Source organism: Sorex araneus, chromosome 4, assembly GCF_027595985.1.
Source record: "Sorex araneus isolate mSorAra2 chromosome 4, mSorAra2.pri, whole genome shotgun sequence".
Classification (NCBI taxonomy): domain Eukaryota; kingdom Metazoa; phylum Chordata; class Mammalia; order Eulipotyphla; family Soricidae; genus Sorex; species Sorex araneus.
This window is the reverse complement of record NC_073305.1, coordinates 194,641,728-194,663,228: the sequence shown is the minus strand read 5'-3', so window position 1 is coordinate 194,663,228 and position 21,501 is coordinate 194,641,728. Positions and strand designations below refer to the sequence as shown.

Here is a 21,501-nt window from a genome sequence, read left to right as displayed (position 1 = left end):
ATGAATAGAGAGAACCTACATCACCGCTGGCCTGTGCTCAGGGCCTCGTACATGCAAGGCGAGTGCTCCACACTGGAGCTTATTCCCTGGCCCCAGGTTCTGTCTTGATTGTAGGCACATCACAGAAATCTGCACAGATGACACCCTTTCACAGAGCCTCACACGCAAGAGGACATGCATGGTATTGGGAGCTAAACTAGCTCTGTGCAGACTTCCAAGGTCAGAATCCTACTTGGATGTCAAATTGTCACGATGTAGGCAGTCAGAAGCCTTGGGGAAAAGAGCATGAACAGAACCAACAGTCCAGAGCATGGATGAAGGGCACATGGCATGAGATATCCTTGAACGAGCATTGAGTTCATTAATGAGTGTCCAATCAAATGAAAGGGTACCTACCCGCCGGTTTGTGAAGACAGAGTAACATTCTTTCACCAGGACTGTTTTGATCATGTCTGGGTCAGTAATAGCCAACACGGGCAATGGGCCATCAAAAATCCTGCAGTGAGAAAACAGCTGATTATGTTTAACCCAGTTTTGGCCACTGTAGCCCTGCATGGAAGCCCAACTCCCACCCTGAGGCTGTGGAATCTGCATGGCTAGAATTCAATTTTAGGGATGGAGCAATAGTACAGCGGGTAGCGCATTTGCCTTGCATGTGGACGAACCTGGGTTTGATCCCTGGCATCCCATATGGTCCCCTGAGCACCGCCAAGAGTAATTCCTGAGTGCAGAGCCAGGAGTAACCCCTAAGCATTGCTATATGTGACCCAAAAAACCAAAAAATATATAGAATTCAGTTTTGTCACAATACTGGGGTTTTGTCACATCTAGAATATGTGTACATGGGTGTTTCTGTATCATTCTCCATAAGTTTTGTATATTTAAATATTACTTTTCTTTTTTTATATTTAAATCTCATTTAAATTTCATTTTTGTACATTTGAAAAAACATTATCAAAAGGGAACTTGGATAAATAAATAAATGAATTCAAAAAAAGTCATTCAGGGGCCGGAGCGATAGCACAGTGGGTAGGGCGTTTGCCTTGCATGCGGCCGACCCGGGTTCAATCCCCGGCATCCCATATGGTCCCCCAAGCACGCCAGGAGTAATTCCTGAGTGCAAAGCCAGGAGTAACCCCTGAGCATCGCTGGGTGTGACCCAAAAAAAGCAAAAAAAAAAGTTATTCAGCATGAAACAATATAAAAAAATAAAATTCACTGATCATTCAAAATGAGAATACTGAAGACAGATTGCACACAAGGAAGGAGCATATGACCTGATATTAGGTGGAAATTATAAATTAACAATGTCCATGAGCATGTATATATTGTCTGCAAATGCATAGGTCTTGGTAGCTAAAAATATAGGAGAGCTGGAGTGATAGCAATATGGGTAAGGTGCTTGCCTTGCACTCAGCTGATCTGTTTGATCCCTGGCACAACTTACATCCCCTAAAAACCACCATCTCTGAGTACAGAGTTAGATGTAAGCCTTGAGTATGGAGCCACTAGTATTCCCTCAGGAACACCTTAGTATTCCCTTAGGAGCACCAGGTGTGACTCAATAAGCAAACAAATAAATTTTAAAAAGATAGTAGGGTTATGAATGATTTCTTTGTCCTGTTTTCTAAAGTTTGCTAGGGGAAACTTATTTTTACTATTGAAGGGAAGTCTTCAGTGGCTTTTAGCATAGAAAAAAAATGTGAGTCAAGGGGGTGGAGAGAGAAGACAGAGGTTAAGAGCTCGAATTGGATGCAGCCAACCTCAGTGCAATCCTAGGCACCAAACATGGTCCTGGAGCCCTGCCAGCAGTCATTCCTTAGCTCAGAGGCAAGAATGAGTCTTGACATCCTTTGCGAGAGGACCCAAAGCAACAAAACCAAACAAACATACTAATTTAAAAAAATACAGAGAAAAAAATAGACATCCACCCGCTGTCTACTTAAGCTCCCACGTGCTTAAGAACACACAAAGGAATCTCGGACCCGAGAAACTTGTGGCAGAGATGGCCCAGGACTATGCGAAAGGTCTTCTTCACTGGCTGCTCCAGATGGGACAGGTGTTGTCTCTCCGCCTGACCTCTGAGAACTCCAGCTATCACCATTTTCTAGAGGCCAGCAAGTAGCACCAGATACAAGTCCCGGTTACAGTAAATCCCAAGTCTTGCAGGACAGGGGAGTGGGTCCTCTTTCCCCCTCCCTGATGGGAAACCGAGATGACACCACATCTACCCACCGTCTACTTAAGCTCCCACATGATCACAATCCAGAGACACACGAACAAGCCTCAGACCCAAACAACTTGAGGCAGTGATATCTTCAGACCCTAATTTTTAAAATCTTTGAATTCCTGGAGCATGCAGCCGCTCTCCTGGACATGTGGCATTATATCCATAACAAACAATACAAAACACACTGTCTAGCAATTTCATTTTTGGCAGGTATGAGGGGTGGTAGGACTGGTCTCAAAATATTGAAGAAAACTTAAGTAGAGAAAGAATATTCTGCAGATTTTCTGCCACAACTGGCAGGGGGAGGTATGGGATTCGTGGGGAGGGCGGATTTTGGTGGTGGAAAACGTGCATTGGCGAAGGGATGGGTGTTTGATGACCATATGATCGAAGTTCAAACATGAAATTCTTGTTACTGTACCTCACGGTGAATTAATTTTTAAAAATAGAGAAAAAATAGCAGAGCATAATCGTATTTCTATTCTGTTTAAGTGTCACCCGCAGTCTTTTGCTCAGGGAGATGGTAAGTCCAAATTTACGTAAAGGATTTGGGGTTGTCATTCAGCATAAGGGGTATTGGCAGGGTTCTGATCTGTCTAGAAGGATGTGAGTCAGAGAAACTCAAGTGTTTAAACGGGGCTGAGGAAGGACAGAGAGAAGAGGGGAACAGCAGGTACTCACAGAAAGTGATGCTAGAGGTCTGGGCCACCAGTATCAAAGCGCACAGACAGCCTGTCTCTCTGCACACCTGACTGGGAGGGGTCTCCCGAGGAACATGGGCCCTGGCAGATGACCTCAAGCTTTGCAACAGAGGCTCCAAGCCAGAGGCTCTGGGCCAGGACATTCCTCTGTCCCTGGAGGTCTCAGCCCCAGAGATATTCCCAGAATACTCACCCCCACACTTTCCCATACTTTTTAAAACAATCCATGTCAAATATCCAAAACCCCTGCAAAGAGAAACAAAGTTATATTAGGCATCTAAAAACTTTGAGCTGCCTGTAGAGAGAACAGACGTAGCCTGGGCACTGGAGGTGGATCCTGAACATCCCTGGCTCAGAGGCGTCTCAGGGAAGAGGAATAAACTCAGAGGAGACATTGGAGAGGGAGCAATAAAACCAGTCTTGAATGTTCTTTCAGTGTGGCAGTTACAAATGCCCAGCCCATACCATGTCCCATCTCTTGCATCCCTGGCGCTAAGTCTGACCTCTCTCTCACACTATGTTGGTGACCATCACCTCACGACCTGCAGCAGCAGGGCACAAGGGGGTGGGACCTGACCCTCTAACAACTAGCTCAGCACCACTCCCAGACCCCCGATGGCAAGGACTCCTTACACAGGCGCGGGGGAATACAGCCAGCTCAGCCTGACATGGAAGACAGAAGTGGGGTCAGTCCCCTCGCCAGGACAAAGCAATGTCAACAGTCAATGACAGTGCTTCTTATTTGTTAAACTGTCGCATTGTCCAAGTCAGTTGTGACAGCTGAAGTCCGGACTGTGCAGAGCAGTGCACCTGGACTCTCTCCCTGCAGGCTGGAGGCAGAGGAGGAAGAGAACTCAGAGTGGGGGCAACCACCCTCCTCAGTGGTGATCAGTGACCCTGCAGGCCTGCCCAGCCGATCGAAGGGGCACCTTTGCCAAGGAACTAAGCCAGGCCCACAGCGCAGAGTAGCAAGACAGAAAGCACGAAGCTCACTCACATGCCGGTAGGACAGCAAAGTTCCAAAAAAGGGCAGCGGGGTCGGCCCCGGGACCCCCAGTTTCTTGAACCATCCGTGGGTGCGGGTCCCATACCTGCAAGGGAAAGAGAAAGGAGGCCATGAAGATTGTGCAACTGGGCTGGTCAGGTGCCCCTGTAATCAGAGAGGGCAGGTGAAGGAGGTAATAACGAGGCGCTAGTAACAGCACTGAGCTGGGGCCACTCCAGGGGTAAAGGTTCACTTGCGCCCAGTGGCTCCATTCCCAGCACCCTGTGTGGCTCCCTGAATACCACCAGGGTATCTCGGAGTGAGAGAGCCAGAAGTCAGCCCTGAGCACCGCTAGATGGGGATCTCCCTAAGAAAATAAGATGATAATAATAATTTAATAAATGACAAGAGCCAGTAGGAAGTCCAACACGTAGGGCAGTTCTAGAGGCTTCCAAAGTCACACATCCTCCTGCTCAGAGCAAATGACAGTTACAGGCAACATAAAGAAGGACAATGTTTCCCAGAGTTGGATGAAGCAAATTTTGTATCTTCTCCTGAGGTCTTCAGTCTTAAATGTGTTAAAGTGCCAGGAGTCTGCCCCAACCCAGCAATCTCAGTGTGTGACGAAGTGAGCAGCAGACCCTCCCAGTAGGGACTTGGTTGTGAAGACCCTCCCAGGGCACCTGAACAGGCCCTTTCTCTCGAGCAGCAGGAAGGCACATGACCACTGCACACCTGGGCCAGCCCTGTGGCTCCCAGCCCCGCTCTCTCTGCAGCAATCACTTCACTCTCTGATGCCTTTGCTAAGGTTTCTTCTACTGTGGAGTTCTAGTTGATTGGTCAACAGTTCTCATTTCCAGGGTGGAGAATGAGTCCCTGAAGGAGGTTTCATGAAGGGGCACATGGAGAAGGCTGAGCCAAGTCTGAGGGAAGGAGGAGCGGTGTCCTGTGCCCCTCCAAAGTCATGGTGCCCTCCATGACCTGTGCTGGATGTTGCTGAGGTGGAGGGGAGGGTCAGAGAAGATCCAGCGACAAATATTCCCCAGCAAACTTGGAGTCTTGAAAGCAGAGAAAATCAGAAGATGAAAAAAAAAATCCCAAGGTTCTTCCACTGGATTCCTTCCACCTTGAGGTGTGCTGCCCTCGCCCCCACCTGCCACCCCGCATCACAGGTCTGGGTGATTTTAATCTGCCCCCACTGGATTCTAGTTCATCTGATCTACACTGGCTGAAATTCATAGGAAATAATCAAACCTCCTAAATAGACAATCCTAGCTATAGCAAAGATAGGAAACTTTCCTCCTCCAACATCAAAATATACTATAAAGGGGCTGGAGTGATAGCACAGTGGGTAGGGCGTTTGCCTTGCACACCGCCGACCCGGGTTCAATTCCCAGCATCCCATATGGTCCCCTGAGCACCTCCAGGGGTGATTCCTGAGTGCAGAACCAAGAGTAACCCCTGTGCATCGTCGGGTGTGACCCAAAAAGAAATATATATATAAAACTTTTCAAAATATATGATAAATATATTATTACAAACATACTATAAAGCTTTTCAAAATATACTACTCAAAATAACGATAAGTCAGATCAGCCCCAGGAGCAAGAAGGTCACTATGCAAATGAGCCACAGAGTCAGAAGGACTAGAGGGCATGGGGTACGGGGTTCCCACCCCCACTGTCTGCCTAAACACCCTCCCCTCTGGGAACCCCTTTGACCTTCTAATTGGAGAAGTGAAAAACCATCTGATTAGACCCCGTGTCCCGGGTGACAGAGTGGTCCATTCAGACACTCACAGGTAGAGGAGCACGAGGCTGATGGCCAGGAGGAGCCAGGAGCCCATGGGAAAGCTTGGAGTCAGCTCCATTGTGACTCCTGAACACTGTGCTCTTCGGTTTCCTGGTCCAGCTGAGCAGTTCCTAGTGGCCTCTGCTTCACACGTCCCTCCAGCCTGCAGGGGTTCACCTGCCAGTGTTTATCTTCTGGGAAAGGGGGTGGATCCGGGGCTTGGCCAATCACTTTCTCCAAACCTCTTAACTTAGGATGATTTGGTGGTTTGGAAACACTGTAGGGTTATTCAATGCGGATGAAATTGGAAGCCAAGCTAAGGTATATCCTACAGGACAAATGATACTCAGCAAGCAACAAATATCAGACTGGGCAAATGAGTGACTAAAGACACAAAACAATTATCCCTTGACCGTTGTTTATGGTATTGAGACATGTACCCATATCAAAATTCTGCATCAAAGCAGGGGAGCAAAGACCAGTGTCAGGTGAGTGGAACACAATTGAGAGTTCAGAGGCATATCCTCAGAACTGATATAAAATGATATAAACATCATTTCTTTTTGCTCTTTTTTGTTTTCGTTTTGCTTTCTTTGAGGGCCATGTCTGGCAGTGCCATTGGGCTGCTCCTCGCTCTGAGCTCAGGGGTCACTCCCAGCAGTGCTCCGAGGATCATGCAAGAACCAGGCCAAGAACCCAAATCTCACAGCTGCAAAGCATGAGCTCCTCTGTTGAGCTAGTTTTCTGACCAGGAGTAGGGAGTGAGAACAAGCTGGACACGGCGTCTTCTTAATTCTCAGCTCTCTGGACTCATTTTAAACTTTGGCTTTGCCTCTGTGGTGAGCCATCAGGGAGCCCCCTGCCCCCTCCTTGCCCTTCTTGTTTCCACATCAGATGACTTCTAATGAATCAGACAGAGCCAATGACTAGAGTACCACCTCTGGTATTAGCTTAAACAAAGCACCAGTTCCTGACCTGAGTGTCTTCTTGCTCTCTTTTTAGGGGAGCCATCTGTCTCATGAGTTGTCCCTTGAGGATCCTGATGGCAGAGAGCAGAGGCCTGTGGTCTATGGTCAGAGAGGAGCTGAGTCCAGCCAATGAACCTCTTGCCCTTGAGATAGATTGTCCCCAGTCAAAACTTGCTTTACAGTTTTACTATTGCTATATAGTGTATTTTGATGTTGAGGAGAACAGCCTTCATCTTTGTTATTTTTAGGATTGATTTGGCTATTATGGAGATTTTATTACTCCATGTGAATTTCAAAAACACTTTTCTATGTCTTTAAAAACTGTCAGAGGTAATTTATTTTAAAAGGACTGCATTGAATCTGTATAATGCTTTTGGAAAAGATTGTCATTTTTACAATACTATTTTCCAGTCTATGAGCAAGGGATGTATTTCCATTTTCCCTTGTCCATTTTTATTCTCTTGATGGTGATTCATATTTTTATCTGTATAATATGGACTGTTTATCTTTGTCAAAGGAGAAGTATGAAGTGGAGCAAAGAAAGTGTCTTCAATGGTGTTAATCAACAATGGAATTAGGGACACTGGTAGGTAAGTCACGTGTTAAAAAAATGAACTCTGACACTTTCTAACGCATGCGCCAAAGTCAAATCTAAATGGATTAAAGACCTTTATATCAGACCCAAATTATATTGAGGAGAACTTAAGATACTTCATGACTTTTAATTTAGAGGTATCTTTAATGGTCAAATGCTATTGGCCAACCAAACAGAAGCAAAATTAAACAAGCAGTTTAAACAAACAATTTAACCAAAAGTCTATCAGATTTAGGAGCTTCTGTAATGCTAAAGAAATGGTGACCGTCCAGCCTTTTTAGAAAACAAGATGGACATTCCTCAAAAAAACTAGAAATTGAGCTTCCATATGATCCAGCAATACCACTTCTGAGAATGTATCCCGGGGATGCAAAAAACAGACTAGAAATGACATGTGCACTTGTATGCTTATTGCATCACTGTTCATAATAGTCAGAATCTTCAAACAGCCCGAGTGCCCAAGAACAGACAACTGGTTAAAGAAACTATAGTACATCAAGTACATCTACACAACAGAATACCATGCGGGTGTTAGAAGAGATGAAGTGATGAAATTTGCTTATAAGTGAATGGACATGAAGAGTATCATGCTAAGTGCAAAGAGTCAGAGAGAGGGACAGACATAGAATATGACTGCTCATTTGTGGAATATAAAATAAACAAATATGAGACTAACACCCAAGGACAGTAGTGACAGAGGCCTGGTGAACTGCTCCGTGGTTTGGAAGCCTCCCTCATGTGTTGGGGGAGAAGGAAGTTGGGATGGAGAAGGGACCACTAAGTCAATGATGGTTGGAGGGGGTCACTTTGGATGGGAGATGTGTGCTGAAAGTAGACTAAGGAACAAACATGATGGCCTCTAAGTATCTCCATTGCAAACCATGATGCCCAAAAGTAGAGTAAGAAGGAAAGTGGCTGCCAACGAGGCAGGGGGTGGGATAGGATGGGGGTGATGAGAGGGATACCAGGGACATTGTTGGTAGAAAATGCGCACTGGTGGAGGGATGGGTATTTAGTCATTGTATGACTAAAACTCAATCATGAAATTCTTGCAACTGTATCTCACCATGATTCAATTTAAAAATTAAAATAATCTTGAAAACCACAACACCCAAAAGGAAAGAAAGAACAAAAGGGAATGCCCTGCCACAGAGGCGGGGTGGGGTGGGGGAATGGGAGAGGGGGGTGGGAGGGATACTGGAGTCATCGGTGGAGGAGAATGGGCACTGGTGGAGGGATGGGTACTCGAGCATTGTATGACTGAAACACAAGCACGAACATATGTAAATCTGTTAACTGTACCCTCATGGTGATTCATTAATAAAAATAATAAATTAACAAAAAAATTAAAATAAGTTTTTAAAAAAGAAATGACCAGAATAAGAAGAACATTCCACACTCCCATCACTCATCTAACAAAGGGTTAATAGCCAAGATATATAAATCACTGGTTGAACTTGAGAAGAAAAATGCAGCCCCATCAATAAATGAGGGAAGAAAAGAGCAGAAACTTCCTTAATGAAGATATAGAAGCCAAAATGTATTTGAAAAATACCTGGGTTCAATTCCCAGCATGCCATATGATCCCCCGAGCACTTCCAGGAGTGGTTCCTGAGTGCATAAGCCAGGAGTAAACCCTGAGCATCGCCGGGTGTGACCCAAAAAGCAAAAAAAAAAAAAAAAAAAAACCCTAAGAATTGAGCTTTCATCTGACCAAGAAATTTCATTTCTTGGCATCTACCCAAGGACCAAACACTCTATTAAGAAAAGACATTAGCAATCCTGTATTTATTGCAGAATGATTCACAATAGACAAAATCTGGAAACAACCTAGTATCCAAGAACAGATGACTTGCTAACGAAACTCTGGTATACAGACACATCAAATACTACTTGGTTGTAAGAAAAGATGAAGTCATGCAATTTGCTGGTATATGGATAGATCTGGAGTATATCCACAGAGTGAAGGTAGAAGGAGATACAAAATAAGTTCTCTCACATGTAATATAAGTAAACAGAGTAGGCAAGTAACAGATGCACAAAGTAAACAGAAACAGAGAACGGTCCTCACTGGGAAACTTACCACAAGGGAGGGAAGAGGCGGGATGGAGACAGACACTGGCACAATGGTGTCAGCCAGCAGAAACTCTGGTGGAAGGTGCAGTGCTGGAAGGTTTTATGCCGGAAATCCTATCATTAGCAATACGGTGCCTAAAATAAAATTAAAAATAAAGGTAAAAATGGCGCATATGCTGCCTGAGCCCATGTGCTGCTTGCGCCTATGTGGCCGAGCACATGTGTCGCCCGCATCTCCCCTCTTGAGATGTGTACTTTCATGCTTTCGTGTCTAGTGCTAGGATGTGTGTAGGGGCTCTCTCCACTCTTAGAGAAGCCCACATTCTCTCTTGAGCGCGTTACTCTTACTATTCTCTCTTCCACTTATCCCTTCCTCCTTCCCTCAAAAAGCCTCTAAATAAAATCTGTTTACTTCAAAAAATAAAATAAAGGTAAATATAAAATTAAAATTTTAAGCCAGAATGTTGAATTTTTTCATCCAAATCGAGCAAAACAGGACAAGCAAGAAAAATGAATTCCGGTCTCAGTCTTAAGCTTTCATCTAAAACAAGAGGGCACAGCAATGGAAAACAAATTATCTAATGCTTCCTTTTCAGCAGGTCTGACTTTAGGGGAGAGACTCTCCAAACAATAATAGTGAGTTTTGTTGAAATATTGTATGCAATCAAAGTGAAAGTAAAGTGAAATTTATTAGTTACACAGGCGGGGGGGGGGGCTTAGGGTGGGGGGGCTAGGGGCGTGGGGGGGTTTGGGGTGTGAGGGGGCGGGGTGGAGCTATACTGGGATTCTTGGTGGTGGAATATGAGCACTGGTGAACGGATGGGTATTCGAGCATTGTATAACTGAGATTTAAACCTGAAAACTTTGTAACTTTCCACATGGTGACTCAATAAAAAATTTAAAAAAATAAAAAATAAAAAAAATAAAACAAGAGGGCAGCAAACCCAATGGGTACAAACTAGTGACTATCCCCATGGCCAAGATGGAGTGGATCCTGCAAAACAAAAATGGCTTACAGATGAAATGGCAAAGTGCTTTTCCAAAACTGAACTTTTTCACAGTAATGGACTAAGAGAGAACATCTTATGATCTCAAGCCTTTGGGAAAAAGTGAGCCACTCATCTCCCATTTAGTATAAAAAAAAATCTGAGGTGCTAACAAGAACTTTCTCACACTGATAAAAGTTTGATATATCTGATATATACATATCTGATACATTGCTATCACTATCACTATCATCCCATTGATTATCTATTTGCTCAAGCAGGCCCAGTAACATCATCTATCCTAGCCCCGAGGTTTTGCAGCCTCTCTTTACTCCTCCTTCCCAATGGTGCCACATTAGAGGTTCTTTCAGGGTCAGGAGAATGAGACCTATCATTGTTACTGTATTTGGCATATGAATACACCACAGGGAGCTTGCCAGGCTCTTCCATTCTGGTAGGAAGCTCTTGGTAGCTTACCAGGTTTTTTGAGAGGGAGAACTGGGCTATAAGATGTCTTCCAGGAGCTTGGTTTTAAAGTCCCTGGATGTTGGCCATTGATGGGATTACACAGTGCTGGGGCAAGTTGGTGGGTGTGACTGCCTAGCTACTGGAGAATGGGGGATCTGGGCGGAAGAGCCCAGTCCCGATCCAAGCAGGCTTGGAGATCTCAGCCCCGGGTCCTGCACACTTGGGTTCCTCTGCCAGTTCCTTCATGCATGAAGTTCGTCCAAGCATGTGGAGAGTGGCCTTGAGCATGGCTGTGGCTGGGTTCTGGAGGTCTTTGGCTGCCAGGGCTCTGTTCGGGGCGGGGAGGGAGACTCACTCACCCCCTTCTGAGGGGTACCGGTGAAGACAGCCAGGGGTGGGGGCAAGAGACTCTGATACATATCTGATATATATAAAGATATATATCTGATATATCACATCAGATATCAAGTAAAGGTTACCCAGAAAGGAGAGAGAAGAGTGCTATGATCAAGGTATTGATTGAAAAGAATCTCCAACCAAGAATCTTCTACTTTACAAAGTAGATTTGTTTTGAAGGAGTGATTAGAAAAACATTCTCAGACTAACAACAGATGAGGGCGCTTGTCGTTTATCAAACAGCTCACAAGGAACACTGAATGGCAGTAAGGAGATAAAACAGACACTTCTCCAAAGAAGACAAATGGATGATTAGTAAACCTATAAAAAGGTACTTCTCATCACTTAGTATTAGGAAACTGCAAATAAAAACAAGACTGAGATATCATCTCAGACCAGTGAGAATATTAGAAAGATTGAAAACAGCTAGTTTTGTGGCTGGGGTGATAGTATAGTGGGTAGGGCATTTGCCTTGCACGCAGCTGACCTGGGTTCAGTTCCCAGCATCTAATATGATCCCCCAAGCACCGCCAGGAGTAATTCCTGAGTGCAAAACCAGGAGTAACTCCTGTTCATCACCAGGTGTGACCCAAAAAGCAAAAAGAAATAAAAAAGATAATAAAACAGCTAGTTTTGGCAGGGACGTGTAATGAAGGAAATCTCATTCACTTTGGTGGGAATGTCTGGTTCAGACTCTATGGAAAACAATATAGAAACTTCTAAAAAACGTATGACTAGAGCTTCCATATGACCAGTGATTCCACTTCTTGGTGTCTGCCCCAAGAACAAAAAAATTAACTCAAAAACTCATTAACATATGCACACCTATGTACACTGCAGCATTAAGTACAGCATCCAGGACATGTAAACAACCCAAACAAAGCAACAGATGGAGTGGAAGTGAAGACAGCACCAGTTTAGGCAAAATAATAGGGAGAAAGACAACTAAGAGATGGTCTTATAATCCATGAGGTACAGAGACATAAAATCAGAGAATGGAAAATATTGGATCATGGCAAACTATTTTTTAATTAGGGAGTCACCGTGAGGGTACAGTTACAGATTTACACATTATCATGCTTGTGTTTCCCTCATACAGTGTTCGCGAGCCCATCCCTCCACCAATGTCCATTATCCACCACCAATGAACCCAGTATCTCTCCCACCCCCCAACCCCATCCCCCCCACCCCACCCCACCTTTGTGGCAGGGCATTCCATTTTGTTCTCTCTCTCCTTTTGGGTGTTGTGATTTGCAATAGGGGTACTGAGTGGCCATCGTGTTCAGTCTCTAGTCTACTTTCAGCACGTATCTCCCTTCCCGCGCGAGTTCACCTATCACATTTTATTTTACCCTTCTCTATCTAGGCTGCCTTTCCCACAGCATGTGAGGCCAGCTTCCAAGCCATGGAGCCAACCTCCTAGTATTATATACTACTGTTCTTGGATGTTACTCTCCTACTCTGTTATTTTATATTCCACAGATGAGTGCAATCTTTCTATGTCTATCCCTCTCTTTCTGAATCATTTCACTTAGCATGATACTTTCCATGTTGATCCACTTATATGCAAAATTCATGACTTCATCTTTTCTTTTTTTAATTTTTTATTTTATTGAATCACCATGTGGAAGGTTACATAGTTCTCAGGATTATGTCAGTTATACAATACTCAAATACCCTTCCCTTCACCAGTGCCCATATTCCATCACCAACCCCCCCTGTATACCTCCTGCTTCCTCCCGCCCCCCCCCCCGTCCCCACACTTGTAAGTGATAAGTTTCACTTCGTTTACCCTTTATCTTGATTACATTCCATGTTTCAACACATAACTCACTATTGTTGCTGGGGTTTCCCCCAAAAAAGAAAAAGACAGTCCTACTGCCAAGGAAGCATTTGATAGTTCTCCATTGCTGAGAATGTAGAGATATTAAGTCCCGCTGTTTGTTACATAACTTTTCTTTTCCCCCCCCCCTCATCCCGCGCCAGCGAGTTCATGCCTGTTTAGTAATCGCCACGCTGCCTGACAAAAGGAAAAAAAACAAATAAGATGGTTATTTCCCATCATCAGCCCGCGTGGGGCTATGGCTTAGTTGATAGTCTAGTAGAATGTCTGCAAGCAGTTTCTGGAACCCAAAGTAGTGCGCTGGTATCGGCCCCGGCTCAAGATTCCACCAGTGTCCCGCTGTTCCATGTACATAATATTTTCCCCCTTATATCCCATTCCCACGCCACCAGGTTCGTGTCTGCTCAATGGACATCATACTATGGTTAACGCCACACCGCGTTTCTTCCCGAGAAAGAAGGATATTTCTTCTCCTCAGCCGGCGTGGGGATATGGCTTAGTTCAGTCTAGAGAGATGGCTACCACTTTGATTGCCTTCAATATTTTAACAAAAGACTTACTATTCTTGCTAGAATTTCCCCCCAAAGTCCGACCCATTAAAAAGGAACCATTTCATCCTGCTGATGATTAGATGACATTAGGTCGTGCGGCCGCGGGAGCGGCCGCGTGGTTTTGGGTTTCTGTATAAAGTCCAGGGAAAGTACAGCCAGAAATTACATCACTGCAAACTTTTACCCTTTTATGGTGCTCATAAGATGGAAAAACCTAGAGAGAGCTGGCTCAGCATCTCCATTTTGTGCTCAAAAAGCGGTGGAAGCTGTGCTGTGCTCAGGAGGAAGGGGATGAGAGAGAGAGGTTAAAAAAATAGAGGAATACCCGGCTCCCACTGTCGCAGCCCGGCGTAAGGTCTCAGTTCACATTCTGGAAGTATTTCAGTGGGCTGCTGGAGTCCAAGGGCGCTCTTTTGGGCTCTTCTATCATGCTCGAGCGGCAGCCGCGCCAAAAGGGGACTTCATCTTTTCTAACAGCTGCATAGTATTCCATTGTGTAGATGTACAAAAGTTTCTTTAGCCAGTCATCTGTTCTCGGGCACCCAGGTTTTTTCCAGATTCTGACTATTGTAAACAGTGCTGCGATGAACATATAAGTGTAAATGTCATTTCGACTATACTTTTTTGCTTCTATGGGGTATATTCCCAGAAGTGGTATTGCTGGATCAAATGGGAGATCAATTTCTAATTTTTTGAGAAGCGTCCATATTGTTTTCCAAAGGGACTGAACCAGTTGGCATTCCCACCAGCAGTGTAGAAGGGTCCCTTTCTCCCCACATCCCCTCCAACGGCAGTTGGTTTTGTTCTTTTGAATGTGTGCCATTCTCTGCGATGTGAGGTGGTATCTCATGGTTGTTTTGATCTGCATCTCCCTGATGGTTAGTGATGCAGAGCATTTTTTCATGTGCCTTTTGACCATTCATATCTCTTCCTTGGAAAAGTTTCCGTTCATTTCTTCACCCCATTTTCTCGTTGGGTTGGATGTTTTCTTCTTGTAGAGTTCAACCAGTACTTTATATGCCCTTGATAAGCCCCTTATCAGAGGGGTATTGGGTGAATATCCTTTCCCATTCTGTAGATTATCTTTGTATTCTGGTCACTTTATCTTTTGCAATGCAGAAGCTTCTTGATTTAATATAGTCCCATTTGTTTATCTCTGTTTCTGCTTGGTTGATCAGTTGCGTGTCATCTTTGAAGATACCATTAGCTTTAATATCGTGGAGGGTTTTGCTGACTTTGTCTTCAATGTACCTTATGGATTGTGGTCTGATGTTGAGGTCTTTAATCCATTTTGATCTGACTTTTATGCATGGTGTCAAGTCGAGATCTAAGCCCATTTTTTGCATGTGGTTGCCCAGTTGTGCCAGCACCATTTGTTAAAGAGGCTTTCCTTGCTCCACTTCACATCTCTTGCTCCCTTATCAAAGATTAGATGATCATATATTTGGGGTTGTGTGTAGGGATATTCCACCCTGTTCCATTGGTCTGCAGTTCTGCCTTTATTCCAGTACCATGCTGTTTTGATTATTACTGCTTTGTAGTAAAGTTTAAGGTTGGGGAGGGTGATGCCTCCCATCATCTTTTTCCCGAGAATTGTTTTAGCTATCCGTGGGCGTTTGTTGTTCCATATGAATTTCAGGATAGCTTGATCCATTTCTTTGAAGAATTTCATGGGTATCTTTATAGGGATCGCATTGAATCTGTATATATAGTGCTTTGGGGAGTATTGCCATTTTGACAATGTTGATTCTCCCTATCTGATGATCTTTTGAATCTCATTGGTTTCTGTTGTGATGTCCCCCTTTTCATTTCTGATTCGGTTTATTAAGGTTCTCTCTCTTTCTTTGTGAGTCTTGCTAGCGGTTTATCAATCTTGTTTATTTTCTTAAAGAACCAGCTCTTAGTTTCATTGACCTTTCAGATTGTTTTCTGGGTTTCCATGTCATTAATTTCTGTTCTAATTTTTTTATTTCTTTTCTTCGATCTGGTTTGGGTTCCTTTTGCTGGTCCTTTTTTAAGATCTTGAGCTGTGAAGTCAAGTCAAGTAGGCCCTTTCTTCCTTCCTGAGGAATGCTTGCAGAGCTATAAATTTTCCCCTTAACACAGCTTTAGCTGCGTCTCATATGTTTTGGTAGCTCATCTCTTCATTCTCATTTGTTTCTAGGTATCTTTTGATTTCTTCCTTGATTTCCTTCCTGACCCACTCATTGTTCAACATTGAGTTGTTTAATTTACAGGTGTTTTATTTGGTTCTCCATGTCTGTGTGTGATTAGCTTCTATCTTTAGTGCATCGTGGTCTGAAAAGATGGTTGATACAATTTCTATTTTTCCAATTCTATTGAGGTATGCTTTGTGACCCAGTGCATGGTCTATTTTGGAAAATGTTCCGTGTGCACTAGAAAAGAATGTGTATTCTTTCTTTTGGGGGTGTAAAGCCCTGTATAGGTCTATTAGGCCTCTCTCTTCAATTTCTTCTTTCACAGTCAGTGTTTCCTTGCTGAGTTTTGTTCTTGTCGATCTATCCAGAGGTGATAAGGCGGTGTTGAAGTCTCTGACTACTATTGTGCTGCTAGTGATGTCCTCTTTAAAGTCTTTTAGGAGTTGTTTTAAGTATGCAGCCAGCCATTCATTAGGTGTGTATATGTTTAAGAGTGTGATTTCTATGTGGGATATCCCTTGATAAATAGAAAATGACTTTCACTGTCATGGCAAACTCTTGGCTTATGAGCACAAAAACTGAAATTACTAAGTCGTGTAGTGTATGACAGGAAGCAAGAGACTAGATAGAAGTGACATAAAGACAGAGGTGGAGGCACCTCGGTGGTGGTTGAAGGGGTACTAACCTTGTACAACAAAACTATAACAATGATCACTACTGGAACTGTGTTACTTAGCACACAATATAGGTAAATATTTTTTCTACATTACTATATCCTACCTGCACTGATCAGATACGTGGGCAGTAGGGGTGGGCGTGGGGCGCTAGGGGAGGTACGTTCACTCCTCTGACGTCCTTGAGTTACAACATGAAATCCTTCAATAAGATAAAAATAAATGCATGAAACCTCAAAAAAATATTGTTTTGTGAAAAAATTATAAGGGTATGTCCTCTCTTCACTATGTTAAGTCCAGAACGTGTAGCACGTCTAGTCATTAAAGGAACAGCCAGGAAGTCTGACCACAACATCTTATATAAGTGTCCTTATATGGAGGTTTGAAACATCTTACTGTGCATTACACAACAGCTCTGCCTTCTCTGAAATACCACTGATATGATGGGGCTCATAGTCACCTTTGTTATAAATACCTTCATTTCTAGGAATGCCGAGTGCTCGTATCACCAGAACCTGATAACAATCTAGGCGTTATTGCCCAGACCAGAGTCAAGACTGAAGGAGGTTCTACTCACCCCTATTAGAACAGCATGTTAGAAGAAATGGTTGAAAACAATCAATGTTGGCGATGGAGGGGGTGAAAGGAACCTGAGGCCCTGTGGGTGGGAATGTGTGGTAGAAACCACAATGCAGGAAGCCCAGAGTTAGTCCTGGCCACCTGCATAAAGTGTGCCCCTCCCCGAATGTAAGGAACACCCAGAGCACAGAATCACCTCCAAAAGAAAACCTCAAAATGAAATTTTCATTTGGACCAGTGATTTGCCCTAGAATATCAGAGTACCAAGCGGAGAGGGCCTTTACACTCCTGAGGATAGGGCAGCAGTATTCACAGCGGCCAAAACATTTCATGCATCTAATCACCTACTGCCAAACACCAGATAAAGAGGCTGGTAGGTACAACGGAACACTGGGCTTCCACTCTCAAAGGTAGAATTGTGCTATGTGGGATACGATGTCTGAGACTAGAATATTAGGACAGCAGGGAGGACACTTGCCTCCCTGCGGCTGACCTGGGTTCAATCCCGGGAATCATATACGGTCCCCCTGCACTGCCAGGAGTAGTTTCTGAGCACAGAGTCAGGAGCAAGTCCTGAGAACGCCAGGTGTGGCTCCTCCACCCAAAATAAATTAAAAGAAAACCCTGGTGGTTTCACTCATATCTGGAAAATGAATAATTCAAGCAAATAACCTGACAAAATGAAGAAAAACCACCCAGACCAAAACATAATGAACTCTTGAGGGCTTGAGAGGGCGTTAGGTGCTTACCTTGCTCACAGCACGACTGGTTTGGTTCCAAGTGTTTCCTATGATCCCCTCAGCACAGAGCCAGGAGTCAGCCTGGAGGATGTGGCCCTAAACAACCCCTAAATTAACTGCCAGAGTCAGTGCCAAACTATGGTGGTGATTGGAGGGTAAGGAGGGATGTGAGAGGAGCAATAGAGGTATCCTAGGGGATGAGAGCAGTGAGTGCTCTAGATATAGAGGCATAAGGCTGTAACCCCAAAATTCATCTATGTTGTAAGTGAATTATCAGTGAGAAAGAATTAATTCAAAACTTTTAAACTGGTGTTCGGGTGACTGTACAGCAGGTAGGACACTTCCCTTGCTCGTGGCTGACGTGGGGTGGGGTCCATCCCCAGGACCCCAGATGGTCCCATTTGCCTTTCAAGAGTGAACCTTGAGCTGAAAGTCAGAAGTAAGTCCTGAACACTGTCAATTATGGTCCAAACGCCAAAAGAGAATTTTTTTAAAAAAATCCTGGCCAAGCTAGCTCTGTGGGCGGAGACTTCTGAGGGCCGATGTTCAATCCCTGGCACCAGATGGGCCCCTAAACAACACCCAAATAACCCCCAAGCGCAAAGCAGGTGTAGATCCCAAGCACTTCCTGGTGTGCCCCAGAAACAGAATCCAAATGTTAATCTCCCTTCTTGGACCAGTTTTATGGTTTCAAGCTTTCCGGAAAGACACTAACCCACCTGGAGACCAAGGAGCATGGTGGGAGGTCAGGCTCTTTAGCTCCCATTTCTGTTTCAGGAGCAAACACAGTTCTGGCAAGCAGCCTCAAACAGATCAATCAGTGGGTATGCATCCACTCTAGAACTTTTCTACCAGCAAGTCAAGGTCTTGCTCACTGTGGACTCTAGCAGGAATGGCCTGTCCAGAGGCATCCTCTGGCCAACTCACAGCCTGGGTGTCCACTGTGCCTAGTGTCCAACACTGTGGAGGCCCAGGGTGAGCAGGACCACGGGACAGAGGACGCTAACATCGAGGACCACTTGGGGCTTTTGACTGCAGCTAACACCTGTTAAGACATTGGGAGCCTATTGGAGCCGGGATAAAGGATTTCTGGAGCCTTCCAGTGCTGACACAGCCATGAACATATGAGTGTTTGGTCAGGGGAATCAGAAGGAGGACACCTCAGGCTGCCATCGTACCATCAATATTTCTTTTCTTGGTTCCAAAGTTTCTCATGCTCCTTCAGCCAAGTTTCATTGCAGGAACAAGGAAGTCATCAGCTCACAGGCCCAGCCAGGCAGCCTCCCCTTGAGGGCAAAGACTCAGGCTCTGGGTGGCCAGAAAGAAGATTCTAGAGAAAGCCACAGGGCACAGCAGGCATGTGCTGAGCAGCGCAGAAGTTCAGGATTTAGGAGCCTCTTTAAAAAACTATTTAGGGGCCAGATGATAGAACAGCGGGAAGGTGCTTGTCTTACATATAAGCAACCTGGGTTGGATCCCCACCTCTCATTTGGTCACCAGAGCACCACCAGGAGTGATTCCTGAGAGCAGAGCCAGGAGTAAGACCTGAGCATCGCTGCGCATGGCCCAAAAACAAACCAAAAAAGTATTCAGACAAAACTCACACAAAAGTAACAACTTTTGAGTGAAAATTTAGTGGCCTCTGCCTACTCTAGACATTTCTGTTCTGTGCTGACAAATTTACCTACCGAGCCATTCCTGGGAAGTAACTTGGTGCGTGACCCCAGATGTGCATCACTGAGGGGCCATGTGGGAGGCCGCCGTGCTGTGCCCTGTGTCCTTTGTGACACAGTCAGTCTCTGCCCTTGTTCTCTCTGCGTGCCACTGTCTCATGGCCACACCTTTGGGTGTGGTGGCATCTGTTGGGGGCGCATGGCACTGTTGGGGCCTCTGTGCAGCTCTAGGGTTTTCTTGGGGTAAGCCTGGGTCACCCAGACTCTGTGCAAACTTCTGATGACCCACCAAACAGCTTTCCATCTCAGCTGCAGCGTCCAGGTACCGACCCCAATCTCTCCGCATCCTTACCGCTGCTCTTGTCCCCTGTCCTTTCTTAGTGGCCAACCCCGTGGTTGAGAAGTGCTCAGGCTTTGAGACTTGGCTTTGGGTACCACATTGGGTAACAGTGTGAGAACATTCTAGATAAAGAAGAAGAGGAGAGACTGGGACTGGGACCTGGCCAGGGCATCAGCTGTGGGCACCCTGGGGACCCCAGGGACATTCATGCTGCTGCTACCAACAATTCTCTACACAACCCTGGCTCCTTTCAGGACAAATGACACTTATTCTTGTAGATCTTGCTTTTGTAAATTACATTTCCTCTTGTCAATCACGAGATGTGCTTATTGCTATTAACGTGTAACCATGGGCGGATTGATAGCACTGGGAACTCAGGCACCAGCTGCTCCAAATCGTTGGCACTACAAACAGTCCCCCAGGTTCAGTCAAGGGTCACTCCAGAGCACAGGGCCAGAAGCAGCTCATGAACACCGCTGGGTGTGCAAAATAAGTCAATTAATTAAAAATGTTCTAAGTCATTTCAGTGCCACTAAGTGGTAAATGTGTTTCTCTACCTACACACCAACACTCATCTTCTGCATAGACAAAAAACATGGGCTGACACTGGCACCATCAATTCCCACCTGAACTCACGGTCTCATTCTGCTCCTATCCTTTTAGTTCCAGCCGTGAGAATCTGGCCTCATCTTTGATATGTGGCAGGTTGGTGCATCCCGCTGTAGGCTGCCCCTCCCCACTCATGGCTGCCTCTCTTGCCCTCCCTTGCTCTCCATCTGTCCATAGCACTGGCCAGTCTCGCCAGGCCACCCTCTTGCCTGGACCCCAACTATCTCACATGAGCTCCCCCCCTCCTGGGACCATCCTCCCACCAAACTTGGGCTCCAGCTTAAGCCACTGTTGTCCCCTGCTGGGTCTCTGTCTGCCCCCACAGTGTGTGACTGCCCACCTCATGGTGTAGTTCTGAATTATCCAGGAAGGGCATGGATGGCAAAGGAGAGAGGGATGGAGGAAGAAGGAAGGATGGAGGGAAAGAAGGGAAGGAGCAGAAAACAAAAGCAAAGAACTCTCACCTGCTGGGACCACCTTAGCTCAATGAGCACTTCAGCCCTGGGGCCCAGCCACAGACTCACAAACCTTTCATGGCTCAAGTTTATTATGTTTAAATTTGGGGAGTTAAGGATGAAGCACGAAGAGGTAAGAGAAATTGTTACTAGCCTTTCTGTTTATCAGGGGAGATGTGACCTTTTAAATATTTAATTTTTAAAAATGAGTGTGTCTCAAAAAGACATTAAGGGCATGCAGATAGGGAAGGAAGAAATCAAGCTCTCACTATTCGCAGATGATATGATACTATACCTAGAGAAACCCAAAACCTCTACCAAGAAACTCTTAGAAACAATAGACTTGTACAGTAAAGTCGCAGGTTATAAAATCAATACCCAAAAATCCATGGCCTCCTATACGCAAGTAAAAAAACAGAGGAAAGTGACATAAAATATGGGGGAAACATGAGCACAAAAATGTATAAATCTGTAACTGTACCCTCATGGTGATTCACTAATTAAAAATTTTTTTTTAAATCCCATTCACAACCGTGCCCCAGAAAATCAAGTACCTCAGAATCAGCTTAACCAAGGAAACTACAAAAGAAAACTACAAAGAAAACTACAAAACGCTAATCAATGAAATACAAGAGGACACGAGGAAATGGACACATATTCCTTGCTCATGGATAGGAGGAAT

At 44.8% G+C, this 21,501-nt stretch overlaps 1 protein-coding gene across 1 annotated transcript in view; it reads right to left on the bottom strand.

Annotated features, from left to right (window-relative positions):
- Window positions 1-5,786, bottom strand: part of LOC101543157 (cytochrome P450 3A12-like) — a 31,675-nt gene extending 25,889 nt beyond the window's left edge. The window contains exons 1-4 of the mRNA XM_012934699.2: window positions 5,716-5,786; window positions 3,929-4,022; window positions 3,125-3,177; window positions 397-496 (exon numbers count right to left, since the gene is read on the bottom strand). Coding sequence (XP_012790153.2) covers window positions 397-496; window positions 3,125-3,177; window positions 3,929-4,022; window positions 5,716-5,786 — 318 coding nt within the window. The remainder of the gene's footprint in view (window positions 1-396; window positions 497-3,124; window positions 3,178-3,928; window positions 4,023-5,715) is intronic.
- Between the last annotated feature and the right edge of the window lie 15,715 nt (window positions 5,787-21,501).